Raw genomic sequence first — 20196 nt, forward strand, 5'->3', positions numbered from 1 at the left:
AGAAATAAATAAATAAAAATAAAGAAAACACACACACACACACACACACACGCACACACACACACACACACACACACACATATATATATTGTTCTTTATATTTATGGGAAACAACAGTGAGATGTTAAAAAAAAAAGTCAAGCAAGAACCAAATGGTTCAGTGATTTTTCTGTTCTTTTGCATCAACATTTAAATACAAACATTAAAGTGGAGTCGGCCAAGAGCAGCTGGAGGACATCAGAGGGTGATTAAGTGAATTGTGCATTTCTTGGTTGGTTAAGCTCCTCATGCATCTCTCTCTCATCACTGTTTCTGTCCATACTTACAGACATTCTAAGTGTGCAGCAACAGCTGAACTGAGAGAAAGTCTCAACATATTATGTCACCCAGTTAGATTTAGGTAATATTTATGCCAGTGGTGGGAGTCCATTAACATTTTTTAATGGAGTTAATCTCAGGGTCTGTAGTTATTTAATCACAATTATTTAATTAATTAATGAAAATAAATGAGTTTTCATTCAAAACCCATTTATTGACCAAATAAGAAACATGTTCATTTCAAAAGGCCTTTTAGCAGCTAAGTTATTGAATGAACAGAATCCTGAGCTCAATAACAAAATAACAGTTTTTAAGTCTGTTATTCGGGTTCTTCAGTCATCTTTCCAGAGTTTCAGGAACTCCTGATCATTCATGGAACTTCTTCATAAATATGGAGTGTAGCCGCTGACATCACATTGGGAACGTCTGTGCTGCTGCTACATGGTAGCATTAAGATGCTACTTTAGGCTGGAACAGCTTCACTAATGGGCCAAGCCAGAAATGTCTTTGTCATCCAAGCTGTGGGCATGCCGTTCTACAGCAGCAAACCGGAATCAGGTTGTAGCTGATAGAAAGATAAACTGCAACTCAAAGATAAAGTTGAGCTGAGAGAACACAGAAGGAGATGTTGATTGTTTGGAAGCACAAAATGAGTGTGTTCACAGCAGCCCTGTTTAGTCCGCTTTAATCAAAGTCCAGTTCATTTGTCAAGAAAGTCCGAAAGTCAGCATCAAACTCTGATGCGTGAATGTGAACGTTAAACGGACTGGAGACCGCTCCAAAAGCAGGAAGCGAACTACAGCATTCTGGGTAAAGACAACCAAAACAAACACGTGAGTCTAGCACTAGTGGGAGAAATGGCTTGTAATCTTATCCCAAAGTCTCAAGAGAAATCTAACAACCATTAAAATTTGACACCACTTCAGTTCTGTTAAGAAGGAAGTGAAAAAGGAAGTTGCTCAGCGTCTTCAGACATTTTCATGACTGCCGCAGCACCCCCACAGGCGAGTGAGGGAACAGGTTGCTCAAAAGTACTGGATCATTTGACACAGTGAAGTGCGAAAGAGAACCGCAGCAGCTGAACATGTGACAAATGCTGCAATTTTGGTCCCCCGACCAAACCCAGGCTACCAGGTGGGAAAACACCCTCGGTGTCTTTTTTAACTTGTTTACTGCTGTTATGTTCCGTCATGCTCACCAGACCGACACTGCGCTGCAACTTTTACTGGTAGTGAAATATTACCACAGCGGAGAACACATTATGGCTTTACAGAGACTTCTGCAGTGCTCACACTCTGTCTGTGAGAGGAGAAAGAGATATGATGCCAAATAAAGTGCAATTAAAAGCTTACTTTCCCCCCGTCAAAAACAGCGGCCCAGCATTCCATGGCTGCACACACTGAATGAGAAGTGAGAAAAAGCAACTGAGCTGTAAAGAGTTATGAATTCCCACTACTGAATCCTTCAGCACCTTCAGTTTGGGTTGATATGCTCAAATGGTTTTGGAATTAAATGTCCACCCTCATATTTTACCTCTGAAGCCCTACTGGAAGCTGTTAATCGTGCCTGTTACTGATGTTTATCACCAGAACGGCTCAGTCTTTTCTACCACTACGTAAAGGCAAGAAAAACAGGCTAATAAAGAAGGCGGTTAGATTTACTGCTCTGTGGAACTGGAAACAAAATGGAGAGTCAACTGATTGTAAATCTATGCACTTTGCTCGATGTTTGGTTTTCCTTTCTAAATATAATTAATTATGTACATGTCAAAAATTAGAAAAGAAAAAAAAACTGCTCTCATTAGCCATGTTGCTAGGTGCGTGATGCTAGCTCCCTGCTGGCTCCTTTTTGCCCCTCAGATCTACTGTAACGCTTTCTAGCATAAATTTAACAGAAACATTTCTTAGAAATGTTCATCTTTACATCACTCAGCTGTTGCAGATTTCACCGCTGCACAGCCATGATGCAAATCAGTGATCTGACCACATCAGAGTGGAACCCTGCTGGACTGAGATCTGGTCACTGCAGAGACCACTGGAGTACGGTGAACTCATTGTTGTGTCCAAGAAACAATTTTGAGATGATTTGAGATTTTCTTTATGCCATGTTGAGTCCTGCTGGAAGTAGCCTTAAGAAGTTATGAAGTCATGCAATCATCTGCGTGATGTGTGATGACACAATGAGAATTTTCTGCACAGCATGTTTGGGTTGAATATTAAACAAAATGAATTACAACTGAATATTGAATATCATTTTGATTTTAAAGCACATTTAAAATTTTACTACACAAACAAGTGACTATGTCAGCTATAAAAATGCTGTATCAAACATGACTTAAAAGAAATTTCACTTTGTAATTTATAGTCTTGATTTTGGGCCTGTGTATCTTTAAAAACTTCCACTCTATAAAATTCATTGCTCTGCAATTAACTCATTAACAACATTTTTACCAGCTTTTAACTGAGAAGTAGCTCCTACAATGAGCTGATGCACAATTCCACCAAGTGTTTGTTAATTGCTGCTACTAGTCTGAAGGAGCTGAGTATTGTAGTTATGGGGGAGGGAAGTTCAGTGAGACAAGCTCAGAACCGTACAAGCTGCAGCTCTGAGGAGGAGCTGATTCTCAAAGGCAGAGTTAGCTCCACCTAGGCATTTTGCACAGCTGAATGGTTGCCATGGAGATGAAAGGATTTCTCTAACATGCATGAAAAGAATAAAGGCAACACTCCACATTTGATAAGGCAGTAACCTTATAACATGATGTAAAGCTCAAAAAAGTCCAATTTAAATAACACTGCCCCTTTAAAAGTTGACAGGTAAAACCTGATTATGACTGGATGCATCACTAGTCCTGACACTTTTATATCTTCCTTGGTCAACCTGGATGTTTATCTCCTACAAATGAGTTTTGCCTAGAATTATAAAAAGCTATAGAGGTAACTAATTAACTATCCAACATCCAGTCTTATTGAAGGTCATCTTAATTGATTGCTTTCTGCTAAGTCATCATGTGAAACATCTCATTCTGTCTTTTTTACCTGCAGACTCATCTGGATGTGAGAATTAAATGATTAAATATTATTAGAAATGCAAGTAACAGAGTTATTGTATCTTTGTCTTCTTCACATTTGACAAAGTGTGACAATAATTCCCAGAGAATCGAATGACATTTTTTATGCATGTTGTACAAGCGGGTAATGTTGTGCTTGTACATTTTTGTTTCTTGTTTGTTTTTTATTCCCAAAAGTAATAATTAATTTTTTTTTCCGTCACAGCATGAGGACCAGATGTGATACATACATGTGCAGTCTTTCTGGTTTTTGGCCAACTCAAAACCAGGCCGGCACTCGCATGACACCCCACTTTTGAAGGGAGCTTCCCTGCAGATGTGAGCACAGCCATGGTCTTTGTTCATGCAGTTCATTCCATCTGTTCAAAGAAAGAGGACAACGAGACACGAGGTTTAATCAGAGGCATTTCTGAGTCGCATCGAAAACCAAAGCGAAGAAAAAAGTCACAGTGGAGTTGCATTACCGGTCAGATTCAATCACATCAATGCTAGTTAACAATAGATAATCTATAATGATTATCTTCTCTAAGTGGACAACATGATATTCAATGTTGAAGTTAATGATGTTCATTTCTACTTATGGTTCTTGCACCAAAGAACTGCTGTGCAGATCAGATGCTACAGCAAAGGTCACATGTTGCCCAACATGTTTATATGTGACAGTATCAAAACAGAGAATATTTTCTTTAAAGATCTTTAATCTTTAATCTTTATTAAGGACAGTGCATATTAATGAACAATCAACACTATTGTATAGACTGTAAATGAGCCAGATTATAGCATAATTGCTCATTTCCATCTGTAGTCCTAGACAAGGAGACCCAAACAACAAAAAGACATAAACATACAATCAAGAATCAACAAACATTTAACAAACATTCACAAAAAACACAGTAAAAAGTTAGTTAAAATGATAACATAATACATTATTGAAGACCAGGAGCAGGCCCATAAAGGTCATATACTGGAGAGTTTCATTTCAGGTGAATAATGTTTAGAACTAATGTTTCCCTCAGATTTAGTTCTATGCAGTGAAGTTCTAAATCGATTGGAGCAGGAGAATCATACAATTTTTCAAAGTCAATGTACAAAAAAAGGGAAAAGCACAAAAATACCACTCAGAATTTTAGACAACTAATTATGTTTTCAGTAATACCCCATTTTAAAGAGATACCTCCTGATCAGTTGCGATGGTTACAGCAATTATAAGAATGTAGCCAAGTCATTGTGTCCTGCACATCTATGCACAGATCCCTTTGTCTGACTCAGTTCTCAGTCAAATCAAATCAGGAGGGAACAAGATGAGCTACTAGATACTGTAGAGAATATTTAATCAAACAGTCTGATTTCATTAGTTTTATTGTGGCCAGACTGGCTTATCTTTCCAAACCTTTCCTGTAAACCCAGGTACGGTTCTTAACTCCAAATTATGCTTAAGTCTTTTGTGCTTAAAACTAATTGAGAAATAGACATTAATACAACTTTTGATAAACATTCAAAACATGCACAACGAGGGTTGTCTACCCACAGTCTAAACACACACTGTCCTCAGTTTCCATGGTGAGTTAAGCCTCTTTATCTGACCCAAAATGGTTTCAAGGACTTCAGCATAGCACCATTTTCCCTCACAAGTCCTCTTTCACAAGCGAAAAGTGTTTTCTTAGTAACTGTTAATGAAGCCGTCCACTTCTACTGGACTATTACATCAAAATTCAAGACAAAAGAGGCTTCATATACTTTAAAGGAAAATCCTTTCACTTAGTTTTAATTCAAAAAAGGCAAAGATGCAAAACAATAAAAGCAGTTGATGGAAACAGGTTCGAAGAGCCGCCAAGACAAGCACCAGCCATGTTTTAAAAGTAAACTCATAAGTAAGCATTGTTTCTACAATCTATTAAGACCTGGGAGAAGTCAAATAAACCGAGGCAGAAGGAGAAGTGGGACATAGACCGGTCACTCAGCACAGTTAAGTCTAAAACAGCAAACAGAGTATGGGTGCACATCGATGAGGTGAGGCCGAGACCCAGGAAGGGAGAGTCCAGGTCCCACTGACATACAGTTTGAAACCAGGTGATGCAACATCAAAACACAAATTAGGAAGAAGAACGAGAACGATGATGAGAATTAATAAAGACAACAACCAAATGACTGAATTTTTTCAAAAAAGGTTATCACCTCAACACATACAAAAAAAATCTGATGACTATTCTTTTATCCACTCAGCAGTGAGCAGAAGGTGATTCAAATAGAGGTCTTAAAATTATTCATAAATGGGAAAATGTGAACTTAGCATGTTTTCACACCAGATAGTCAGACTAGTTTCAGTTAGGGACCAAAATATGTTTTTTTTTTCTTCATATTTTCAGCTGCTATGGTTCTCTTTCGTACTGCACTGTGCCAAACAACCCAAGGCCTTTGAGCATCCTGTTCCCCTCCTCACCTGTGGAGGCGCTGTACCAATACCACAGAAGGAAATGAAGAAAAAACCTCTGAAGACGAGACTGACCACAACTTCCTTCTTGGAGTGGTGTCAGATTTTAGTGGTTGTAGGATTTGTCTTTCGTCCTCTCATTTCTCCTGCTAACTCAAGACAGAGTGTTTGTTTTGGTTCCCTTTACCCAGAATGCTGTGCGCTGTAGTGTGCTTGCTGCTTGCAGAGCAGTCTCCTGTTTGACTGGTGTTCAAACATGCATTCGAACGGCATCAGTGTTCACTTCCAACGAACTGACATCAAAGTTTGAAGGAAAACCAGAATGAGTTTTTTTTTCGGTCTGCATCAGAGTTTGATTAGGTGTTCACACCGCCCCAAACGAACCGGACTTTCTGGTCAGACGGACTGTAGTTGGATTAAAGCAGGCTAAATGAGGCTTGTGTGAATGCATCCTGTCATTTAAAACATGAAAATCTTAATGTTTAGTTCTTTTCAAAACCATGTCATCATCATTGTCACAACTTCTGGGAAGCCTTCCAGGAGGAGATGAATCTAGCGCAGTAGCAAATGACAAACTGACAGCCTGACTTAAGTTTATATGTGCATGAAGGCAGGAAAGCAAATACTCATGGCAATACAGGGTGAGGCTATATGATTTTTGTCGGCAGTTAGCAGGGAAATTGTAAGGAAAGGCTTCTTCCCTCCAGCGCCAGCGAGCAGTTTTGTTTAAACTGGGAGGTCAGCAAGTTTATAACGACTGAAGTTCCTCACCGTGAGCCCCGACAGGTCCAGATAAAACAGAGACTTCATGGCCCAATAAGAGCCCACAGGACAGAATTTGTCTCTCACCCAGTCTCTCCACAGACTCTTTTACAATCCTCTGTCTTTCTCTTTCAATACTTCTGCCTCTCATTATCTAACTCAACTTGCATCCCTCTCACTCTCTCAGGAGCAAAGACTGGAGATGAAATCCAAGCATATCACAGCCGTGTTATTACAACCTGACTCTTGGAGTGTTCCACCCCAAAGCCCAGTAATTCTGGCTGGCAGCATGCAGTGGGAGACAGAAAGAGCGGGTGGGGGTTTGGAGGGTTGGGGGGGAAAAGAGAAATGAGGTGAAAGACAAAGACGGAGAAGGACAGGAATGTAGAAGAGGAGGACTGACAGAAATGGAGAGAGATGGAGATGGAGCAGAATAATTTAGAGCCTCCTCCCGGTTCCTCTGCGGCTGGTGAGGAATGATTCGAAGCGGAACGCCAGTCTCGCGGCCCGATCGCCTCACCGGGGACCAGGAGAGATTTCACAGCTTCGCTTAACCGTAGAGCAGATGTAATGAGAACTTTTGAAGTAAATGAGAACCTCACAAGTGGAACACCTGCAAAAATATCACATACTGACTCAAGGCCACAAGATTGTAAAAACGGAAATCAGAAAAAGACAATATTGACTCATCGGCCCTGAAAAACAAACAAAAAACTTTTGAATGTTTTCTTAGAAATTTGTTAATTTCACACATGACATAATATCCACAGTAGCTTTCTCTGATTAAACTGGTATAGCTTCATCTGGAATATTCAGGATCTTGTGAAACTCTTCCTACTCCTTCAGCTCGTCATCAGCCATGATGACGAGATGGACTGACCTGAGCACAAGAGGAGACATCTGTCAGAGGCTGCAAAAGACTCGAGGCAAAAAGGAGTAGTTCGGATCGAAGTGTAAGAACGGCCCAGTCAAAGTCCACACCTAAATCTAACTGGGAGTCAATGGGACGTTTTGCTGTGAAAAGCTACAACACATCAAATCCCAACAAAAGGCATTGAAGCCTTTTGTTGCCTGACCAGGTTTGTGGAAGTTGGAATACCTTTGTGAGGTCATATAATCAGGCTCAATTTTACAACGGCATGTATATTAGCTTTGTCTGCTCTTGTCTACATTATAGATTTCCAAATGAAAGTCTAGATCAGCCCAATGGGTTTTTGGAAACTGCTTTTGTAGACTTATGAGGTTAAAAAGAAGGTTTTGGCCGGTGGCATGCAAAAATGTCTTGAAAAACAGCCGTGTGCCTCGCCAACTGTTAAGCTCAGGGTTGGATTGCTTCTATTTTGTGCTTCTGTTGGGCAGCCAAGAAAAACCTCTGTTAAATACTGTTGACATTTGGAAGAAAACATTTCGTTTCATGTAAAAACCTCTTACTGGATCATGATAATGATCCAAAACACATTTCAAAATCAGTATTGGGACATGTCAAGAAGCATAAGCTGAAGACTTTACTGTGATAACATGATATCCCAACTTAGACAAGCTACAAAAAACAGAGAGAATGTCTCAAAAGAGCATTGGACATAATAAGACCCACTTATGAATATAAAAATAAGAACCAGTCTGCAAGGAAAAACAAGCATCCCCATAAAAAGAACTAATTTATAGCATTAGATAAAGGATTTTCACCTCATGCCTTTTTCTTTCCAAATCCAACTTATGTCAACAGGATTTGTGTTATGTAAAGCTATAAGAGGAAAACAAGACTTGCAGGTGGATCTCCCAAAATGGTTCCTTCATAAATCAGCAAAGACAAGCGTTTACATATCACCAACCAACCCACTGTTATCTGATGTGAGCTGACAAAAATCACGCTGGCATCCGTCAACCGAAGGAGGCATGGAGTGGAGCGGTATAGAGCCGTACACAAAATATGTTCTGAACATAAATAATTGGTGAAAATTCATCTATTTACTGATTCTTTTTGTGTCCCAGAGCACATCTAACATATCCCAAAGAAAATCCAACTTGGGATGCTTAAATACCAAAGCACTGCGCTATTTAGCATGCTATTGGCTGACACTTGCAAAGCAGCCAATTTAGGAGCATTGTCAGTTTTTCTTCCTGCTGATTGGCTGTACACCCAAGGGTGATCATGAGGAAGACCACGGCTATCATTCTGTGGTAGTGTCACGCTGTTTCCATTGTGCATATTAAGGTATGCCTGGTGTTGGAACTGCTAAAATAGGAAGCGATACATTTTTAGAGGGAGTCTGAAGTTGTGCAAGTAATAGTTCTCAGCTATTTGTGGGCAGTTGTGGTCTGTAACTCCAACAAATAACTAATACTGGGGGTCCAAGTAGCTTCCCTATTGCAGAATAAAAAATTGAAGAACAAATGTAGATTCATTTGTTCTTAAAAAGTTAGTGACTTGATACAACCGTTTGGGGTTTCTTAGAAAAATATTTATCATTTGACATAATAAACTGAACTTGGCTGAAAAGTTTTTATGAGGATCAAATTGGAAAATGCTGACTATTTATTTAGGTATATAAATTGGATCTATTTGTTGAAGAACATTTCACAACTGGCAGTCGGATTCTAGTCAGGAAGTCATAATGTGGCGCAACCAGTGACTCCATCCCTAACCAATCAGAGGTTGATGATCTTCTGACGTCGCATTTTCAGCCCGACTCCACAAGTAGGTTCTAAAAACAGGCTGGTGCCGGCTAGCTGCTCCTGGTGGAAAACCGTTACAACTGAGTGGGACCGTGCAGAGTGAGCTCTAGTGAAAAACCAGAATCTTTTACAGTGATCTCAGGTTGGCAACTGTTTCAAGAGATAAAATCCAATAAAAAAAAACATTTTTAACTCCGTCACACTGAACACTGAGTCCCCCAAGGTTGTATGTTTGGTCCACTGATGTTCAAATTGCTAACAAGCAACCTTGTATCCACACATGCAGAAAATCCAGCCATTGAAGTGGCAGATGTCACCAGAGCAGTGGGACACCTTCATGGAAATCATGAATAAGTGAGCAGGGAGGAAGTCAAATGCAGGGTGAGATGGCATAGACAAAACAAAGGAGGTGATGGTTGACTTTCAGAGGCCTCGGCCTGAGCGCTGTCCCCCATCATCAGATTCCACAGCCGAGAAACTGGATACATTTCTTGGACTACCGATCTCTGATGATGTCACGTGTTCAAAAAAAACTTTGAGATTACAAAATGGGCTACGCAGACATCATACTTACAGAGGAAACACTTTTTTTTTTGTGAGACATAAAACTGAGACTTGAAAAAGACTGCCTGTTATTTCACCGGGACTCTTGTTCACTACAGTATCAGCATTTCAATCCAACTGTTATTGTTTAAAGTCACAGTTTGATGCTATGGCAAGCCAACATGTATTTAATAACTGGTAAGACCATTGTTCTAATGTAAAGATCAAATATTTAGTTGTATAAAAAATGTGTCTTTTGTGTGAGGCTGACTCAGATATTTGCCGTTGATTATATTTTTGCCATTTGTTAGTAAATGTCGAGCAGCTGGCATCAATAAAAGTGACTCCGATTGGGGAATTTCAGTTATTGAAAATTGTGGCAGAAGAAACGTTAACCAACTGGGAAAGAAAAATCTCCTAAACTCCCGTCTTCCTCTTCTCTGCGCTTTTCTCTCCATCCCTTGTAAATGCCATTTTAATTGAAATCTGTCAGACGCTGACTGTGTGTCTCTCTCACTGGTCTGTTTAAACCACAGAGCTATAGGTGCTAAGCCATGAATTTCAATGAGAGCTTTTCTTCAGCTGAGTGCATTGAACGTCTTTAAATAAGGACTGTGCCTTTCTAATAACCCTCCCCAATCTCTTTGTCAAATAGGGACTCCATGCACACACACATGCGCACAACCACACACACACACACACACGCACACACACACACACACACCCACACACACACCACACACACACACACACACACACACACACACCCACGCACACACACACACACACACACACACACACACACACACCACACACACACATTTTTCTAACTCATTCTTTTCCTTTCTTTCTTTCACTTCCTGCATCTGGCCTTAACCTAACACGCATCAAATTGACAAGACCAGAGATTTAGACTTTAGCGTTGGCTAGACCATCATATGTCTTAAGAGCATTTAGAGGGAGAGCAGCTCTGAGGTGATTGCAAAGAAGAAAAAGAAACACATGACCCTCTTGATTTTAAGCTCTTTTACAACCAGATTTAAGGCTTTTAATACCAGCGATATGAGAAACCTTAGCAGGCTGTGTTTGTTAGTAAAACACCCCTGGTGCTTGGTGGAGTTTGCCAGAGGTTAAGGTTTTAAACTTGAGCGGAACTGGTGAAAGTCCACCAGTTACGCTCAAGTTTAAAACCTTAACCTCGGCTTGTATGATTTGAAGCTCACAAAGCAAAGTCGCTTTGTGAGCTTCAAATCATACAAGCCGATTCCTAATATCGCCTGGGAGTGAGACCAAGTCCCAGCTAAACACCAGATGGTGTCTGCGCCCTTGTATTTCACATCAGCATAAACTACAGAGAAACTTTGATCGAATAATATATCAGTTAGGAAGAAAAGCAAAAGTACATTTTATCTTTTGCTCCTATTTGAATAAGAGACAGTCTTTGCCTAAGATAGGCGAATCGAGATATTTCTCAGTTGTACGTTAGTTTCTCTTTTTTTGAAAGTTCTAATTACCAAGTCATTACTCAATAAGCGTCTCAAGATGGGTTAAAGAGCTTGTTCAAGACCCTGATGTTGTTTTATTACCAAAGTGCTGAATGTTCCAGTGAATACTGCTGGGGCCACACTCACTGTGAAGTGAAATAAACATAATTTCACCATAAACCAGGAACAAGCAGGTGTTCCTCATAAGAGTTTAGATAGAGGACTCACAAGAAGAGGAAGTGTTCAGGAGCCCAGGCCCGCTCAGAGCCATCCTGGTAAAAATCTGAAATAGAAGTAAGAATGGATTTTTTTATCCCAAACACAAAGAACATAAATCGGTTCAGATAGAGAAACAAGGCTGATAGGATGCCCTAGTCCATGCGTGTCCAGGTCTGGTTCTTGAGGATCGGTGTCCTGCCATTTTCAGAATGTTTTCACACCAGACAGTCCAGTGGACTCGGGGACCAAACCTGCAACATGTGTTACATTTTCAGTTGGTGTGGTTCTCTTTCACAATGAACTGAGTCAAACGAGCCAAACCCTTTGAAACACCTGTTCATTCCCTCACCTGTGGGGGCGCTGCACCAAAAACAACTGAAGAAAACAACAAAAGCTTCTGATGGAGACACTGAGTGCAACTTCCTTCTTCACAAAATGTAAAGCAAAACGCTGTCATATTTTAGCAGTTGTAGGATTTCTCTTTTGTCTTTGGAAAAATTCTCATTCCATTTCTCCCGCTAGCAACAGACTCCCATGTTTGCTTTGGTTCCATTTACCCAGAATGCCCTGCTTAGCATTTCATTGAACTGAGACGTAGATATTTAGGCAGACCAGAGTTGTTTTTTTGGTCTGCATCAGAGTTTTGTATTCATACCTCTCCAAATGTACCAGACTTCAAAGACTTTCTGTATCTCTGTATTGTCAAATATACAAACAATAGTTATTTTCATGACCTCCACATGAGGTCTTTACTTTGATAAAGTCATCAAGAAGATATTCTGCGTCAGCCAATGAGAGGCTCCTACCTATAGTACAGTCTAGATTTTTAGATGGCTTTTGTGGATGTGTGGCAGGTAAGTTGTTTTTGAAATGGAAGGGGTCTGATGTTGTAGTAACGGTTGACAGCCAGGCAGACAGAGCTCCCTGCACTTAGGCTTCCCACGTGTCCCAGGCCTGTCATTGTAAAGCTCTCTGTACCTCCAGTTTCCTGCTTCAGTTTGTTTAAAGTGAGAATTCCTTCATCATGAAGAACATTGCGATGTGGGCGTGTGCGTGAGTGTGTGAATCTGCGTGTCGTCCAGTAAATGTCTGCGCCGCCGCGACTTTCTGCGCACGTCTGTTTGTGTTTGAGCGCGGCGGCCTCAGCCTCGGCCTGCCTCCTCTCCTTCCACAGCTCCAAATAAACAACTTTTGTCAAATCCACCATGTTTGTCTCTGTGTTTATTTTTTCTGTTTTTCTGCCCGAGCGCTCACACCTCCCCCATGCCCTGTTTCCACAATCCCCTTCTCTCTCTTCGGCTTCCTCTCGAGTGCCAGAACATGGCACTCTGAATATGCATATTGTTTGGGAACTCGAGGATGTCATTTTCAACAAGACGGCTTCCTTCAATTTGTTTTACCATTTAGAAACATGTTACCACAGAATTAATGGCTCACACATCATTATATCAGCAGGAAACATCCACAAACAGGAGAGTTTATTATTGCAATCTCAGCTGTAGCTCCTCGTCCATGCCTTCATGCAGGCAGCGCTAGCTGCTGTATGAACATATGAAGCATCTCGGTGTGGTAAAACAACTGCTATGTCATGCATGTAAATCCAGTTTGCTATAAACCAATTGGTCAACATAACTTCTCAATAAATTAGATTTCTTTCATTCTTTAGAATTCAGGATCTCAGATTAAAACAGGAATGTCATGTACATTCTTTACACCAAGAGTGATGTATTTCAAGCATTTATTTCATATTTATAACATCTCTAATGAGCATGTTGTAATTGCTGTTTGCTGTTGCTTTATGCAGCAATGTGAAGGGGCTGATCTGGAAGAAGAGAAGTTTCGTAAGAGGAAAGATTCACTTTTTTAAAAGGAGATATGAAAGTAACATTTAATATTGAGCATCACCTGCTATTCCTAACCCAATTTCGCCGTTTAAACATCTTTGAAGTTTCTGGTTCTGGACTGCAACCAGAACCAGAAGTCTTGTGAGGTCTGGATGGCTGATAAAACATAACAGGCATTTAATGTATTTTGCTGCTGAGCGGTTCAGTTTTTTTTTTTTTTTTTTTTTTTAATAAACTAACAACAGTATTTTAAAGCCTATTCTCTGAGCAACAGAGAGTCAGTATGAAGACTTTAGAACTGACACCAGCAGCAGCTTCTGGATCAGCTGCAGCTGGAGGACTGTTTTTTTTAGACAGACCTGTAAGACGCTGTTGCAGTGATGGATGAGTTTCTCTGGATCTCGCTGAGACATAAGTCCTCCAAACCCGAAGATGTTCTTCAGGTGACAGAAGGCCGACTCTGTAACCATCTTTATGTGACTCTGAAGGTTCAGGTCAGAGTTCATCACTAAGGCAAGATTTCAGGCCTGACCTCTAGTTTGTATCTGCAAAAACTGAATCTGAGATTCGGTTATTAATAAAGGAATCTCATGCGAAGGAAAAATTCCACAATCCTTAAATTTGAAGTAATCTGGTTGTGAGGGTAGAGAGTAGAAAAGTAACTTTTTGAAGTTGGGTTTATAAAATAACTTTCAAAAAGCAAAAGCTGAGGCAAGAGACCAAGAGGATGAGCTCCTCCGTCTGCAACGTCTGCATCGACTCATGCTCTGATGTCTTCGATGTCTCTCCATGCTGGTGGAGAGGTTGCAGTGAGAGAAGCTACACAGTGAACAGGTGTGGTTTTCAAGCACATCCTGCTGCTGAGGTCGGAGTGTCACTGGGACTGTGATGTTTGAGACGGAAAGAGAGCGAGCAAGAAGATTCCTGTGGAACACTGCGATTCTACGGCTATTCCTGGCCTGGAGGGGGACAGCGGACAAGCGTCTGATTGTGGAAGCAGGACAGAGTGTGTATGAGGGGGATGAGGGAGGTGTGTGTGTGTGTGTGTGTGTGTGTGTATGTGTGTGTGTGTGTGTGTGTGTGTGTGTGTGTGAGTGTGTGTGTGTGGTGAAGGTAAAAAGCTCAAGATAGCCAGCCAGAGTGAGGAATTACACACTCACACCTAGAGATTTTAACTGCTTGTTTACTGTGAGCATCCCAGTTTACACACACGTTTACAGTTAGAACATGGATATAGAACAGCTTCAGTCATAATGTGTCATAATCATTTTACAATTATTCCCCCAAAGAAATGGGACTGAAGAGTGCAGCTACATCTGGTTGATTGCTGTGAAAACTAAGAAACAACAGAGGCAGGGTTCCCCTGACGCAAACCTGAAGCTTTAAAAAGAGTTTGGAGTGACAGGAAACGACGGCAGGAGCTCGCTGGCCGGCGGAGTTCCCAGTGAGCAAACATTTATCTGTTTGTGCACCTATTTCGCTTCGCTCCTCCACAAAGGATCCTCTAACATCCTGAGAGCCTCCTGACATACCTCCGCGCCGACCACAGCCGGCGAGCGCTCCGAGCGAAGAGGGAGCGGACAAAGGCAGAGGTCACAGCCTCCTCCTTCACTCGACCTCTCCGTCCTCGCCCTCCGTCTCTGCCCACAACCCCATTCCTCCTGCCTGTTCCCATTAAGGGGTGACAAACGACTGTCGTCGCTTCACGTCTTTGATGTCCTCAGGCACACTGTCCACATTCACAGCTGCATGCATGTGTCTATTGTTCAGGCAGCAGAGAAGTGTCAGCGCTGAAAGGAAAGCGGAGCTCAGAGCTTCCTCACTGCTGCTGCTGAGTGAAACCTCCAGGAAGTGAGACGATGCCAAGATGTAAAACTAATTGAACTTACAAAATTCAATGTGGCATACTTTTACTTAATATTATTCATTTTATTTTAGGTTTGTTTCTTAATCTTGCCCTAAAGAGAATACTGTATGGTCTTTAATATTTTAAAGGGAGGAGCAAAAAGAAAAGAAAATAAGCCCAATGACGTGGAATTGAAGTTTCCGTTACCCCATGAAATTGTTTAATTAAGCCATTTTATTGTTCCATGGATAAAGTCCTGCTAATTAACTGATCCCATGGCAGTTGCAGCATGGTGAACTTCATGAACCTGCTCTGGAATGGAAATCTCTCCTCATGAAACAGTTGGAGGAAGACAAACAGCACCTGTGCTCTTTTCTTTAGGCTTCATTCAACCTTCATGCCTTATTGATCACTGAGGCGACGTTCACACTGCCAGCCTTTAATGCTCAGTTCAGATATTTTGTGAAATCAGATTTTCTTTTTTTCTGTGTGTGTGTGGTTGTTCACACTTCCTGACACACGGACATTAGAAGACAAATCACGACCATGGTGCACGATGATGAGCATTAAACTGCTAATGTGCTGGATCTGGTTGGACAGCTGCTTCAACGTCACAAGAGACGCTCCACTGTTTGCGGCCATGTTTACTTCCACAGACACTGAGCACGCTCACTATGTGTGACATCATTGCTTCCTCTGCTGTGCATGCAGGCCGCTGTAGGCTTGTCTGCATTTCAAACGGCAGATCAGACACAAGTCACATATATTTGGAAATGTGAATGACGGAAATCAAATTTCACTGAAACATCTGAGCTGAGCTCACGTCACTTTGCTTTCAGAAAAGCAACGTGACCTGCTTTGCTTTTCTAAAAATCTGCTCTGTGTTGTTCAGACTGTCATGAAAAGATCAGATACATAAACACAAAACAATCAGATTTGTGTCACTGCAGGCTGCAGCGTGAACGCAGCCCAAAGGTGGAGACTGAGTCTGTCTGTCTGTGACTTCTTTCCAGAATTTGAACCAGGTGAAGCTAAAACTGTCATTTGAGTAGTTCTGGGCAGACCACATTTTTTCTTTTCTTTTTATTGTCTTAAATGCAAAATGTAAATATTTTTGCACAGTTTTGGTTGAATTCCAGCTCGAATTCTGTTGTTATTTTTCTTTGAGTGTGTTTACTCCAGTTAACAATTAATTGAGATTAGCCGGCGATTATTTCAGTAATCGATTTTCCGATGAAACGATAATGGGTGATAACATCAGACTTTATCATCAGGGTTTTTCCATTGTCTCGATTTCCTACGCTCTGATTTTACTATTGCATTTTGCAACAACTGAAGTGTCAGGTGAGACACAATTTGAGGACAACAAAGAGAGCATCGCTGGACGCTTCTTCCTGTTTCTGATGTTACACTGCTACTGCTGTTGTTTTGTTTCATACCCGTCAACATGCGGTATGAATATTGTTAGCAGTGGCCTGTTTTTTTTATGTCTGTTTAAAACGAGTCGGCTTTGAAACCGAGTCTGAGTCAATAAGTAAGTTTTATCCTGCTTTTTTCTGATAGAACACACAGTGTTCCAAAAAGATGTATAAAAAATAAAGTGCTATAAAAAGTGGGAAGTGTGGCTTGTATTCATGTCTAGAACACCCCGCACCCCCCGCCACACACACACACATGCACACACACACACACACACACACACCAGTAATGGCAGCATCATGCCAGGGGCTTTGCTTTTCTTCAGCAGCGATAGTGAAGCTGGATAGAGAGGAAACTAAACACCTGAAAAACATCTGGGCTAAAAAAATTAAAAACTGTTAGAGACTAACATGTTCATTATATCTGAATGCTCTTATCAAACTTCTGCCCTAAATGTTATTAAAAATCTTTAGAAGAGATTGAAATCACTGTCAATCCGATCTGCCTGAGCGAAAAGGTCAAAACAAGTAAAAACAATGTAATTTCTACATGTGCAAAGCTGGGATAGAAATGCCTCAAACACTGACTGCTGTATGTGAAACAGCATATTAACTGAACGGGGTTGTATATTCCTGCACCTGAAACTTAAATGTTATTTTACAAATGCAACATAAATCGTCTATCCTGTTATCCCACTTTACAATGATTGGTAAAAGAAACTTTGTGACTTTATTGCAGAAAAGAAAGGCTTATGGGTGTGAATACTTTTGTGACTGTTACACGAATTAAGTGAATAACAAACAGATCTTGTAACTTTTGCCGCCCATCAACCTAGAAAGAGTTCTAAAGCAATTTCTAGACAGTTTTTGCCGTCAGAAAGCTCATTCATATTTCACATATCAAGTGGAAAGCAGTCGCCAATTCTCTCTGAGATGAACTCGTCCCAGTGGTCAGACGTTTCAGCGCTCTGATTCTCCAGGCTTCAGTTAGCTGCTAAAATGGCTAAATTCATTCCAGTAAAATTAGAAAATATTAAAAATCATGGTTTGTTTGGAAGAGTTTCCAGGAGACGCCCAGTTTATAAAAACAGCTACAGTTAACAAAGCTGCATGCCAAAGTTTTCTTCATTTTGAAATCTACTCTATGAAATTATTTTCTTTGTGCTTTACTACATCCTAACAATTAAAATGTGACTTTTTTCCCCCTCTAATTTCCTTCCATAACTGAAATGTTACACTGGTCAACAGCCAAAACAATTGTCTGTTTTTTTGTTTTTTTTTGACTTTTTAATGTGGATTGTGAGTTGAATCCAAAAATCACATTGTTTTTTCTCAATCAAGTCAACTTCCTGAACTATGGAGCAACATGAGCATCAAAATGCATGACTTGTTCTCACATCTGGAGAACGAAGTGATGAGCAGGAGGAGAGGAAAGAGACAAAGACGTAACGTTCAGGTCACATGTTCTTACCCTTATTGGCTTCTGTAAATTACTCAATTTGCAGACATCCAACTTTGTAACATTTAATCAATACACTCTGTTAGAAAACTTTGTTTTTTCTCCTGAAACCTTTTTTGAATGGGAAATAAGAACGGAAATGAACTGATAATGTCACAAACATGTTATCGATTCAGAAGACCAGATTTCTCCACATAAATTAGAATGAAAACCTGATTGAGATTCAGCGGTGTAAAATGGTCCTAATCCAGATAAAGAAAAAAAAAACAGACAACTTCCAAAAAAGATTTCTTGTCATCAGGTGTTTTCTCTCTGGTGTCTTTGTCCCAGTCTTACCATCAGAGCGGTGGATGCAGGTGTGCTGGTTGTCGCTCAGGAAGAAGCCGTCTGTACACTGACACTCATAGCTCCCCATTGTGTTCACACACACCTGCTGGCATCCTCCGTTGTTGTCCAGACACTCGTCCACATCTGGACACACACAGAGACAGCGGAGAGGCAAGGGATGAGAGGCAGCAGTGGAACAAACGCTCATCACTTACTGAGCTGCATTAATAACAGCAGATGAGTCAGACTTCGTGTGCTCAGTGATGTTGACACCAGAGTCAGGAATGTTACAGGGACCCAGGAGGAACAGCCATGCTGTCCCATCACACTAACAGGTGGATTCTGTGACTGGATGAAAAGCCTGGCGCTAAGCGTTAGTCGTTCCATACTGCCGGGAAGCATTGTTTATTCTGCACTGTGCTGATGAAAGGCTTAGAAAGTTTTCCGTGAAGTGGCCCACTGTCTTGTACGGTAATCGGACGTGACAGCTTCTGTACGTGGGCGTGTGTGTAAACCCGGGCCTGACATGGTGGCTGTGCGCTGTGTTTAGTCTGAGGTGCTGAGACGGGCCGCCAGCCTCAGGCAGGACACAAAACCAGAGAGGAGGAAGAAAAGGCAGATGGCAAGAGGTCGCAACCGGACCGGACCGGCACCGGATGACAGCTATACTGAGCTTTCAAAGTTGCTACAAATGTGTTTCCATCGCTCCTTTTAAAAAGTAAAACTACAGCAGCCTGTTAGGGCCATTGTAAGTAGGAAAATAAAAGTAGAGAATTTCTGCCAAAAGAAAAAAAAAAAAAAACTCTGAAAATTTGAGATTTATCTCGTTACTTTCTGAAAAGGAACCTGGACTTTTCTGAGTTTCAAGTTCAAAATTTCAACACCAGTTCAGCAATCGTTCCTTTTCTGTATTACATAAAAGCACTTAGACAGTATCAGGTTGTTTTTTAGCTACATGAATATTTTGAGAAATATGTTGTGATTAGAATATTCTCTCTGGCTAACAGACTTGACTTACTGGGTTAAGTTGTGTTGTAGAATAGAATAGAATAGAATAGAATAAAATAGAATAGAATAGAATAGAATAGCATCTACTGTCTCAAACAGGGGAAATTCAGGCAGCAATAGGTTCACACCAAAGATCAAAAAATGTTTAATCTATGTATAAACAAAATTAACAGTAATAATTATAATGTGCTGTAAAACATTATCACATAAAAGTACTGTTCAGTTCTAACAAATAGAAAGGAATGTGTAACTCAGATGACTTTTTAAAATGTACTCAACAGATTTTAACAAATTAAGTTGTAAGTGGACAGAGATAACAGAGAACAGGTCATGTAATCAATGAATAATAAAACAATAAATAAAAAAGCAGAGCTTCCCCTGAATGAATGATGTTGGATATTCAGAAGGTTCTGTGACGGTCTAACGGACCTCGACGATGACTTCACCGAGTTCTTTTGCTGCAGGCCCATAAAGTTCCAGCTCCGAGTGTAAATATAGCAGCAGAGGTTCTACGTTGTGAGCATAAATCGTGTCCTTGGTGAACTTCTGCTTTGTTTTCACAGCACTTCCTAACACTATTTTAGGTAAATCCTGAGCCGTAATGGATGCCATTAATATGACTGATGACTTTAATCTTCCCGCCGCTCCAGGAGAAAGTTAAGAGGAAAGAAATGCCATTCCAGTTTCTTTATTTCCAGTTCCAGTTTCAGCCACCACCACCCTTTTTTCACGTTGGGCTCAAATGAGGTGAAGCTCCATCTAAACACAGTGAGGATGTTGCTTCACATGCA

At 40.7% G+C, this 20196-nt stretch overlaps 1 protein-coding gene across 1 annotated transcript in view; it reads right to left on the reverse strand.

Annotated features, from left to right (window-relative positions):
- Positions 1-20196, reverse strand: part of scube1 (signal peptide, CUB domain, EGF-like 1) — an 88234-nt gene that overhangs the window by 47604 nt on the left and 20434 nt on the right. The window contains exons 4-5 of the mRNA XM_055055533.1: positions 18407-18541; positions 3619-3747 (exon numbers count right to left, since the gene is read on the reverse strand). Coding sequence (XP_054911508.1) covers positions 3619-3747; positions 18407-18541 — 264 coding nt within the window. The remainder of the gene's footprint in view (positions 1-3618; positions 3748-18406; positions 18542-20196) is intronic.

This window comes from Poeciliopsis prolifica, unplaced genomic scaffold (genome assembly GCF_027474105.1).
Source record: "Poeciliopsis prolifica strain line A6 unplaced genomic scaffold, Auburn_PproV2 SCAFFOLD042, whole genome shotgun sequence".
NCBI lineage: Eukaryota > Metazoa > Chordata > Actinopteri > Cyprinodontiformes > Poeciliidae > Poeciliopsis > Poeciliopsis prolifica.